The sequence below is a fragment of the Setaria italica genome, chromosome VIII (genome assembly GCF_000263155.2).
Source record: "Setaria italica strain Yugu1 chromosome VIII, Setaria_italica_v2.0, whole genome shotgun sequence".
NCBI classification, from domain to species: domain Eukaryota; kingdom Viridiplantae; phylum Streptophyta; class Magnoliopsida; order Poales; family Poaceae; genus Setaria; species Setaria italica.
The window spans coordinates 35,917,817-35,929,683 of record NC_028457.1 but is presented as its reverse complement, the minus strand read 5'-3'; the positions used below and the strand labels follow the sequence as shown (position 1 = coordinate 35,929,683).

General features: G+C 49.2%; 1 protein-coding gene across 1 annotated transcript; it reads left to right on the top strand.

The window, feature by feature from the left end:
* The first annotated feature begins 879 nt into the window (after positions 1-879).
* LOC101772793 (purine permease 3) lies at positions 880-2,510 on the top strand. The gene is made up of 2 exons (XM_004979774.4): positions 880-1,458; positions 1,499-2,510. Exons 1-2 carry the CDS (start codon positions 965-967, stop codon positions 2,079-2,081), a joined length of 1,077 nt encoding a protein of 358 aa, XP_004979831.1. The 5' UTR covers positions 880-964; the 3' UTR covers positions 2,082-2,510.
* Positions 2,511-11,867: the final 9,357 nt, after the last annotated feature.

Genomic DNA, 11,867 nt, shown 5'->3' with positions numbered 1-11,867 from the left:
CGCTTCCTTTCCCTCCAAGTTTTAATTAAAATACAGGACGGGCTGGGAGGGGAAGTGTTCTTACAATGGACGCCTGACCCCAGGCGATAGCCAGCGGATATAACGTGAGGGGGGCCTAGCGGGAGGAGGCCCCCCTGCACCTCCCCACAATCCCCTTCCGGCGGATTCCGGCGGCCGCCGAGCCTCCCCTCATCGGGATCCGGTGGCGCCCAGCCCCTTCCCCTCGCCGGATCCGTAAGCTGCTACTCCCATAAGACCGTGGCTGCTGCTGCGGCCATGGGCCTTCGGCGGTGGAGCGCGTCGGCGGTGTTGACGAGGCAGGACAGTTCGTCCACTTCCACCACCGCCGGGGACAGGTGCAAGCTGACGGGTTACAGTTACCCCTACTACTCCGAGCTGGGTTCGGTCGCCGACGGTGTCATGATGGTCGACGCGGACCACTTTTGGAATGTCGTCGACAACGTCTGGGTGTTGGCGGAGCTGGCGGTGGTGGCGGCCGGTGGTGGCGGAGCTGGCGGTGGTGGCGGCCAGTGGTGGTGGTGCTGGCGGAGCTGGCGGCCGGTGGTGGTGGCGGCGGCATAACAGGATTTTTTTTATTTTTTTCAAAAATTGGATGCCGAGTGTTTTCTGGCCACTCGACAAAGACTTTGCCGAGTGCGCGACACAAAACACTCGGCAAATCCAGGTTTGCCGACTCGAAATTTGCTGTGTGCCGTTTGCCGAGTGTTACACTCGGTAAACGGTTCGCCGAGTGTATTTTGCCCTTCGCCGAGTGCCAGGGGCACTCGGCAATTTTCTGTGTCCCGTAGTGTACCTCTCAGCATTAAATGCACTTTATGGTGCCTATCAACGGAATGCTCAATATACGAATACGACGGCCACGAACCAACCTACTACCTAGCCACATAGAGCCATTTTAATTCAGAACAGAACACATTTCCTACGTCCTTAACCCAAACACAAAATGGTTGCTAACAACAGCAACTCCGTGCAACACACAGGCAGGGCGCCGGCCTCGCCGCTGGTCACACTCAGCGCCTGCCTCGTCCTCCTCAGCGCCGGCGGGTCGCTGGTCATCCGCGTCTACTTCGTCCATGGCGGGCCGCACCTCTGGGTCTCCACCATGATGCAGGTGGGCGGCTGGCCCCTGCTCCTGCCCATATGGGCCTCCCTGCTGCTCCTCCGGGATGGCGGCGGCGCCGGCATCTCCGTCCACCTCCGCTCGCCTCATCGCGCCGGCTTCCTTGCCGTCTTCGGGGCGTGCTTCGCCATCGCGTGCTTCGCCTACTCGCTGGGCTCGCAATCCCTGCCTCTGTCCACGTCCGCCGTGCTGCAGGCGACGCAGCTCGCCTTCAACGCCATCTTCGCGTTCCTGTTCGCCGGGCTCCGCTTCACCCCCTTCTCCGTCAACGCGGTTGTCCTCCTCTCCATGGGCCCCGCGGTGCTCGGCGCCCGTCCGTTGCCGGAGGAGCATCTTGCCAGTAGAGGCTCGTGGGAGGAACTGGGCAGGGTTCGTCGAGTGCCTGACCTCGGCGGCGGTTCTGGGTCTCGTCCTGCCGCTGGTCCAGGTCACCATGTCGAGGGGGCACGGCCGCCGGAGCGGCGCCGCCGAGACAGCACCGCCGCCGCCGCCGTCGTTCGCGATGGTGGTCCAGATGCAGGTCCTGATGGGCGCGGCCGCCACGGCAGTGTGCCTCGTCGGCATGGCCGTCAGCAAGACATTCCAGGCAGTGCCGGAAGAGGCCGGCGAGTTCGGGCTCGGCGAGACCGGCTACTACCTGCTGCTCGTCGTCGGCGCTATTTCGTGGCAGCTCTCCAACCTGGGGGTCATGGCACTCATCGTCTGCTCCTCGTCGCTCCTCGCCGGGATCATGATCGCGCTCTTCCTTCCGCTCTCGGACGTTCTCGCCGTCATATTCCTCCACGAGAAGATGGACGGGTTGAAGGCGATCGCCCTGGTGGTCTCCCTCTGGGGCTTCGTCTCCTACCTCTACGGTGAGAGCTTAGAGAAGAAGATGGAGGCAGGAGAGAAGGAAGCGGAGTCGATCTGTAGCCCATTGATAGTCCCTTGTGATTTTTAAATGTTTTGCCACTCTGGAAATTGCTCTGAGAATAATTGTTTAGGATGACAGGCACATTTTGGCGTGTTCATCCCAGACTTAAGCTCAGGCCCCGGCAAGCAAGGGATAAAACCGTAGTTAAACCGTGGCTTCAACAGTAACTCATCCTTAACAAAGAGCAGACAACATGGAAAAAGAAAAACAAAAGTTGTTATAGCATCTGCAGGGTAACTTTTGTCTTTTTTTCATTTCACCTCTTCCTTCCAGTCCATTGCATCCATCTTGATCTTATTTACGAAAGGTTGGTCGCTGTTAGAGTATATTTGATAGTTGTAGATATACGTATCTTAGACTGCCATATGTATCGAGGGAGCTTTGCCCCCCAAGTCTTGGACTCAATATATATCGGCCGAGAGGCTCAATGCAATCAAATCCATCTATTATACACAATCTATTCCTCCTACATGGTATCACAAGCTTAGGAATTTTTAGATCGTAGCCCAGATCGATCTCTACCAGGAGCAGCGCTCTTGTTTCGTAGGGATCCCATCAATCCGCCGCCATCGTCGTCAAGCACCAGCGGATCATGACGGAACCCACTTGGGTGTCATAGTCCATGGGCTTGCCTCGGCGGCATCGCTGTCATCATGCCACTCGGTGCCGTCATTGTTGCCGCACAGGCATGGGGCTGCTACCGCAACATCAACTCCTGCCCACCTGAGAGCACTCGACGTCGCTGGTCGGGCAACCGCGTCTCTGCGTCTTCAACGCCACGTTGGGCTGGTCCGCACCATTGGGATCAACCATGATGGGGCCTCCGCATCACGCGGGCCCTAGGCACCAGTCGGCGGCAGTCAGGCCATGCGCCAAGCTGCCTGGTGCTAGACGGCTCCGGTGGGATGCACCTTCGCCGAGTGGGACCGTGCAGTGCTTCGCTGTCACCTTCACCCGTCAAAGATCAGAACACTGTTGCTTATCTTGGCTCAATGTGGTTGCATGATTATATAGGGGGAAAGTCCCAACAGATTACAACGGAGAGAGTTACAAATAGAGGTCCAGCTGGTGTTCAAATACAACAAGAAGTCTATCTCTATCTCTATCTATCAGCTAAACCATAATCCATAACAACAAATATCTCTAACAATTAGAAACTGCGTCACATATGATGACAACTTCTAACAGCCCCTCTCAATCTAAACTTCTCTTCCTTTTGAGATTTAGGTTGCTCTTGAATGCCTCTAGCATCCCACACAGCAATGCTTTGGTGAACCCATCTGCAAGTTGATCTTTGGAAGCAACCAACCGTACCTATAGTTGCTTATTCACAACACGCTCTCGAACAAAGTGAAAGTAAATTTCTATATACTTAGCTCTTGCATGAAATACTAGATTCGCCAATAAGTATGTGGCGCCCAAGTTGTCACACCATAAGCAAGGTGGCTGATCTATCCATATACCAAGTTCTTTTAATAAGGACTCCAACCATATCAACTCAGCAGTGGCATTTGCCATAGACCTATATTCAGCTTCTGTGCTTGATCTTGAGATAGTAGCTTGCTTCCTAGCACTCCAAGAAATCAAATTTGGACCAAAGAAAATAGCAAAACCTCGAGTCGACCTTCTATCATCAATACTTCCTGTCCAATCAGCATCAGAAAATGCACTAATCAAGGTAGGAGGTGACGCGTGGAAATTCAGTCCAAGATCCAAAGTAGACTTGATATACCGAAGTATCCTTTTCACAACAGTCCAATGCATAGTAGTGGGAGCATGTAAAAACTGATAGACTTTGTTCACTCAGAACGCTAAATCAGGCCTAGTAAGCGTGCGGTATTGTAATGCACCAACAACACTTCTATACCTTGTACTGTCAATTGAACTCAAACAATTCACCTTCAAATCTTTTTAGTCAAAGTCTTTTTTTAGATCAACTAGCAATGCCACAACAGCTTCACTTGATGAACTTGTGACAATAATAGCATCCACATAAATCAACATATAAACTGTGACTTCCATCCTTTGATAAATGAACAATGAGGTGTCTGATTTTGATGCCACAAAACCAAGAGCAATGAGTTTAGAACTCAATCTTGCATACCAAGCTTGTGGAGCTTGCTTCAAACCATAAATAGCCTTGTCCAACTTGCAAACAAGATGTGAAGCTCCTTTACTTTCAAAACCCGAGGGTTGCCTCATATATACCTCTTCTTCCAGAACACCATGAAGAAACACATTGTGTACATCTAACTATTTGAGACACCGTCCTTTTGAAATAGCAATTGAAAGAACAAGCCTGACAGTTGCAATTTTAACAACTAGACTGAAAGTATCTTCGTAATCAATACCACACCGTTGTCGAAAGCCCTTTGCAACAAGCCTTGCTTTATATCTGTCTATTGTCCCACCTGATTTTCTTTTAATTTTGAACACCCATTTGCAATCAATAATATTGTTACCCTTCTTTTGTGGAACCAAATGCCAAGTCTTATTTCTGATGAGTGCATCAAATTCATTTTGCATAGCTTCCTTCCATCTAGGATCACATAGTGCTTCATGAAAATCTTGTGGTTCCCCAGTAGCCAAAAATAAACCATACCTGACCATGTCCTTGAATTGTTTTGGTTTAGTTATGCCACTTTGGAGCCATGTTCTCCATCTCAGTGGCGAAACAGAAACCATCAACACATCTCCAGGCGCCAGATCAACATCGGACAGCGACCTGGACTTGGGCGCTGGCGTGAAGACCCCCCCACGTGGTGGAGTCAGGGAGGCTGGAGCTGGCGCAGTCGGGGCGGTTGCGGTCCAGTCGGCACACACGTCGTGCTCGGAGAGGTTGGGGCAGTCATGGTCGGACTAGAACCCACACCAAGAGAGGTCAGGGTGGGCGCGGTCAGCGCGTGCGTCGCGCTAGAAGAGGTTGGGGCGGTTGCGGTCGGCGCACGCGTCGCTTCAGGAGAGGTCGGGGCGGGCATGGTCGGGCCAGAACACGCGCCAGGAGAGGTTGGGGCGGTCGCGGTCGGCGCACACGTCGCTCCAGGAGAGGTCGGGGTGGTCACGGTCAGGCCAGCGAGAACTGTGGCAGTCGCGGTCGGAACAACAGGTAGAGCAGTGCGGGTTTCCATGCCGGATATGCCTGGACCGTGCAGCAGATCATCCTGGAAGTACCACCAGGATTGTTTGCACCGCCCGTCACCTAGCCAGGTACTGATTGTTCCTGAAAAACTTTTTGCAAAGTGCTATCAAGCAAAGGGTCAGTAGTATTAGTAATATGATCATTGCAACTTACATCCCCTTGATTAGGGAGATGATCTGGTAAAAGAAGGATCTCTTTTCCAAGAAGGGCGCCTGCATTGGGATGCAGGTGAGCAAAAGGAAACACTGATTCATTAAAGACGACATCCCGCGAGATGTAGATCCTACCAGTGGTGGCATCTAGGCATTTAAATCCTTTATGCATGGAACTATAGCCAAGGAAGGTGCATTTGATAGATTGACAGGCTAGTTTGCGAGTATTGTAGGGCCGTAAATTCGGCTAACAAGCACACCCAAAGATGCGAAGGGAGCTATAATTGGGTTTTTCATTGAGCAGGTGTTCTATAGGAGTTTCAAAATTAAGAACCTTGCTTGGAAGAATATTTCTAAGATAGGTAGCTGTCAAGAAAGCTTGATCCCAAAATTTAAGATGCATTGAGGCGTTTGCAAGGAGAGTGAGGCTGACTTCTACGATATGGCGATACTTTCTTTCAACCAATCCATTTTGCTGATGAGCATGGGGACACGAGACATGATGTGCTATGCTAATCTGTTGAAAAGAAGAGCTTAATGTTTCATATTCGCCTCCCCAGTCGATTTGCATAGACACAATTTTCTTGTTGTGCTTTCGCTCAACCAGATTCTGAAAGTCTTTAAAGACTTGAAAGATATTAGATTTCTTTTTCAGAAGATAAATCCAAGTGTATCTACTATAGTCATCAATGAAGGTCACATAATAAGAATGATGACCAACAGACATACGTGCAGGGCCCCAAACATCAGAGTGAACAAGATCAAGTGGAGCTTTAGAAGAATTTATTGAACTCGAATATGGAAGTTGATCGCTTTTAGCCATTTGACATGAATCACAAACCGACTCAAAACTAGTAGTACTATCACAAGGAAGATTATTATGACTAAGCACACGCTGAACATTAGGGAAAGTAGGATGCCCTAAGCGACTATGCCACTTAGAGGTGGATGGTTTAATGGCGCTATAAGCTTCCTTACTGCCGGCCTCATCTGAAGAGATAGACTCTAGCAGATAAAGACCTCCTTTGCATCTACCTTGATGAAGGATTTTCCTCGTTTCCTGATCCTTAATAAAGAAGAATTTAGGATGAAATTTAAGAAAGGCATTATTGTCTAATGCTAGTTTATGGACTGAAACAAGATTCTTGTGAGCACTAGGAACATGGAGAATATTTTTAAGATGCAATTTTCTACTAGGGGTACGTAAAGTTGAATGACCAATATTACTAATTTTCATACCTAAACTATTGGCTGTTTGAACTTGTTCTCGGCCATTATACTTGTCTTTGATAGTCAGCTTGTCAAGCTCTCCAGTGATGTGGTCGGTGACGCCACTATCCGCATACCAATTAGTATCATAACCAAAACCAGTGGCTGCAGCACCGGCCATCTTTGTGTTTTCTTGACCGTCATCCTCGTATCTATACCAGCATCTTGGTGCTTCATGACCGACTTTCTTGCAAATCTGGCATACAGTTTTGTTTGGCTGATTTGGCTGATTGGTGCTGCCATAGTTTTGTCCACCATGGCCACCATTATTGCACCCACGACCGCAGCCTCCATTGCCACGTCCACCATTGCCTCATCCTCAAAATCATCCACGATATGCTGAATTTGCTGAAGATGTATACTGACCCCCTTCGTTGTAAGCCTCAAGACGCATCTCGTAAGACATCAAGTGAGAGTATAGCTCGAAGAGAGGAAGGGGATCCGATCGATGAAGCATCGATGAGACAAAAGGATTATATTCAAAATCAAGCCCATTGAGAATATGAGATGCCATCTCACCGTCATCGACTTCTTTGGTGATGGAGTTGAGTAGGTAGCTTAGCAATTGTTGATCCTTGGCCACCCATAGATCATACTCCAAGTTGGCAACTATTTATTTCTTGTCGTCGGCCTTCACCAATTCCATGGTCCTGGCCGGCTCCTTGATGGATCCATCTAAGATCCCCAAGAGCTGCGCACCACGCACAGCAGGAAGGAATTGTGCCTTCCATAAGACGTAGTTCTCCCATGTAAGCTTCTCCGCAATAGGAGCTCCAAGCGGCGCCGATGATAGGGTAGAAGACGACGACGATGCTATGAGAGAGAGGGATATGGTTTTCAGTGAGGTGGTGGTGGTGTTGTAGATGTACTATGCAAGAAGTGCTCCTATTACCATGTCAAAGATCAGAACACGGTTGCCTATCTTGGCTCACCGTGGTTGCATGTTTATATAGGGGGAAAGTCCCAACAGATTACAAGGGAGAGAGTTACATATAGAGATCCAGCTAGTGTTCAAATACAACAAGAAGTCTATCTCTATCTCTATCTATCAGCCAAACCATAATCCATAACAACAAATATCTCTAACGATTACAAATCGCGTCACATACGACGACAACTTCTAACATCACCTACCGCGCCTGTGGGTTTGGCTCGCCCTGCCCTGACTTTATCTCTCTCCCTCCGTCTCAGATTGTGGCTGTTGACCATCGTGGGACAAAAGGATTATCTCTCTCCCTCCGTCTCTCATTGTGGCCGTTGACCATCGTGGGACAAAAGGAGAAGAAGATAGGGGATGAGGGCATTTTTGCTACACGCACCCTTTGGCTTCCAAGCGAGATGTTGCTGCTGTTTTTTTTTCTTCTCCCGATCAGATATCAGGTTTGTGTCGCCCGCTGCCATATCGACTCCGCATACTTCTTTCTCGACATCGTCACTGGACGTCTTCTCCAACACCCATGCAGCATCGTCGTCCATCGTCTGGTACATGTGCGCTCGATCTGATCAGCCGATCAACGCACGGTCGCGACATGTGAGGATTTGGGGCGGTTGTCCTAAGTACGCATGCACCACCATCGACACGAGGGTTGTGCCTGCGTCACCTCTTTAGGCAGCAGCACCACCCTCTCCCTGGTCCTCCTCGCTGTTGCATCTTCATTGCGTCTTCAGGCAGCAGCGTCGCCCTCTCCCTGGTCCTCCTCACTGTTGCATCTTCATCGCCATCGACTATGTTGTTGACCATGTCCACGCTGTCTTTCTCGACAGCATGTGTGCCCCATCCACCACTACGTCATTGTGCACATCGCGTGCATGGTTTTCGTCAAGCTGTTCGAGTTCTTCGCTGTCTCCTTCGAGCTCCACCGCCGCGTCATCTGGATCATCAGGACTTGTGCCAGATCATCTGGGTCTACCTCCTCACTTCATCCAGCACTACCTCGTCGCCAACATCATCATCTCATCTCCACCTCGTTCGTCTACTCCAGGAACAGCAAGCTGCATCGGCACCTTCTACCCCACGCCACTCTATGTTACCAACTGTCTTGCAGGCCTCCTCTGCTAGTCCCTCGGACACTGACACATGGTCGGTGCCCTCTACCTAGCACGTACATGGTCGGTGCCCTCTACCTAGCATGTCTGATATTGGCAACACCGGTGCGTGCCATCATCCCCAATGCATTCTTGGGCCTGGCAAACCCAGGAATTTCTCGCCCGTTTCCCTGACTGCATTGACTGCGGCATTGACCTCCTCAACGATTGCATCAACGCGTCACCATCCTCGTCTTTGGTGTCTTCCCCGTTGTGCCACCATCCTCATGGTGCCTTCTCGTGCGCCCGCGGCTTCTTGTGCAGCTTCCTCATCTTCGGAAACCTCAGCTTCTTGTGCGGCTTCCTCGTCTTCGGCAATCTCGACAGATACGTCAACCACGGCTACTCTATGCATGGCATCCTCAACCACGGCTACTCGTCCTCATGCTCGGCTTCCTCATCATCGGCACAAAGGGCTATCATCCGCATGAGTTACTCGTCAGTTTTCTCTTCAGTCGCAGCATTCACACCGCCCTGATGTTACAACTGCGGGGGGATGTCAGTCCGTTGGCTCCTATCTTCACCTTCTTCTCCAATCTCACCATCTGTAGTGCTCCCGCTGTGACTGCGGGGAAATGTTACAGTATATTCAGTAGTTGTAGATATACGTATCGTAAACTGCCATATGTATCGGGGGAGCCTTTGCCCCTCAAGTCCCAATACATAATCTATTCCTCCTACAGTCCGGAACGCCCTCTCCAAGAACATGCACCATGGGCGGCCGGGCTGCGTCTGTATGCAAAGTCCCCTGGAACATCGGCATCCACTACTTTGTACAGTGCCAGATTCTTCTCAGTATCACCTTGATGTCCGACCATCTCTGCTTGTGAAACGCAGAATCATTTCTAGTTAACCATAAAGTTCAAACTCTTAGAGAGATGTAGTTTTTGGTTTCAAGATTTTTATTTGATAACCATCTACTAGTCATTTCAAAATAATCATTCACGGGGAAACCTAATAACCTTGACTTATATCTCCACACACATCGTGCAATTGCACACTCGAAAAACGAGTGTTGTACATATTCATCTTCAGAGCAGAATTGACGGTTCAATGGTTTCACTATGCCTCTCTTCAGGAGATTATCGATAGTTATAAGCTTGCTTTGGGATGAGAGGCACGTGAACCGTACACACTTGGTGGTACCTTGACCTTCCAAATAGATGGAACAATCATAGGCTGCACCCCTCTAAACTTTATGATGGCGTACAAAGATTGGATAGAGGACACACCCCTGCAATCATAAAGCCACACCAAGGAATCCCCATCAGAGAGATGTCCATGAATATGAGGATTTCTAGCAATTTTGGGACAATCTATGAAACATGGAGAAAATTCATCCTACCCTCTCATTAAACAAAGCCAAAAATAATCAAAGCCATGGCCGTGCGTAGAACCAAGAAATTAGCAGCAGCACATTCCCCCTCTCTCTCTACATTATATCTTCACTCCCTTTCCTTATGCCTTCACTCGGTGTGCGACATCTTTCTTCCCTCTCCATTATTTCTTCTCCCTCCCTTCATGTTCTATGTGGCGTTGTAATGCGACAGAGGCCCCACTTTGAGGCGCAAGTGGCGGCCACTCGTATGGCAGCACTGGACTGCGTCAGGGGAGCGGGGTGGTGGCCACATACTTTTTTTATTTATTATTTGGTAACAATTTTTTTGACTGGTTAGATAAACTGCCTTTAAAAAATCTTATTTGGAGGACTGATTACATAGGAGCGGTAGCAAAAACTGGCCCTAGAAACCTTTTTTCACAGGCGCTGTGAATAATTTGTGGCACAGATCTTCTGTAACGTTTGCTGTGATTTGGGCATTGGGTGCAGCCTGGATAGGCCTGCATCCTCATCCATGCCGAACAGGTTGTTCCAAATGCAAGTACATATGGTGACACATGGGAACGACGGCATTAAGTGACATTTCAGGTTGCACAAAGCGATTGATTGAGTCGACGCCATATGGTGACACTGGTAGAGAAACGAGCGTTAGTCCCGGTTGGAAACCTCATAGATCTCGGTTTTCCTAACCTGGACTAATCATTAAAGGGTTTAAAGGGTCTTTAGCCCCGGATCTTTCATCTGGGATTAAAGGGTTTTGCACCAAAAAATATTCTAAATTCCCAGGAGGCCCCCCACATGCGCAGGTCGCAAGTGACAAGTCACGTAATTTTTTACACAAAATATACACGTACGCGGTACGTGGGATTCGAACCCACGAACTCAAGCCTCGCGTGTAGCTTCCTTACCATCTCACATACATAGCACATCTAACTAAGTAGGGATGCAATCCTTTTGTAGTAACTCGTGGGTGACCACCAACCGGGACTCGGTTGGTTACCAACCGGGACTAAAGCACTCGGAGGCTTTAGTACGGGTTTGTAACACCAGCAGGGACTAAAGATCACCAACCGGGACTAAAGGTGTCACCACGGACTACGAAATTTAGACCCGGGACTAAAGCCTCTTTAGCCCTGGGTCCAAGAATAATCGAGATTTTTGTTGAGGATGGAAGGTGGTTTTTCCACCAGTGCGAAGAACGTTCTGGCGGGCATGAATAATTGTTCAATAGTAGGAATAACAATATACACGATCCACCCGCAAGGAGATACATCCATACCCATGAGGTACCCAGTGACAGTTCATCACCAAGAAGATGAATGGTTTATTAATTTGAAAACATATATAAAAAGAGACTGCCTGCTTACCCAGGCTGCAAGCTCAGAACAACTGGTAAACATGCATGCCTACTTGGTAAACTCAAGAGCGTAAATGTTGCAGAAGATATAGGTTTTCTGGAAGCCAGCAAAGCCTGCAGCCGTGCCAAGCTTGGCTGCTTTTACAGCAGCACCGGACTACGGCAGTGGCCAGCTTCTTTTTTTATTTATTTTGCAACGATTTGTTGAACTTGTATAACGTTCTTGGAAAATAGCTTAGGTGTAGAACCGATTACGTAGGACTGGTTGCAAAGACTGGGAGCTGTTTTCACCGGGCTATAAATGATTTATGGCACAGTAGTCCGTCGGCCCATAGAATCTACCATAATGTTTTCTGTGATTTGGGTATTGGGTCGTCAGATCTTCTATAGCTTATTTGTACGACCGATTACTATCATTGTGGCCTTGGAAAAACATTGTGGAACGGATCGGAGCTAGAACATAAAACGATCC

What these genes read in the sequence shown, in the direction of transcription:
- LOC101772793 (XM_004979774.4), top strand. Translation starts at nt 965, where the DNA reads ATGGTTGCTAACAACAGCAACTCCGTGCAACACACAGGCAGGGCGCCG. An exon ending in GCGGTGCTCGGCGCCCGTCC is followed by an intron (nt 1,459 to 1,498) that starts GTTGCCGGAGGA and finishes GGCTCGTGGGAG; the next exon opens with GAACTGGGCAGGGTTCGTCG.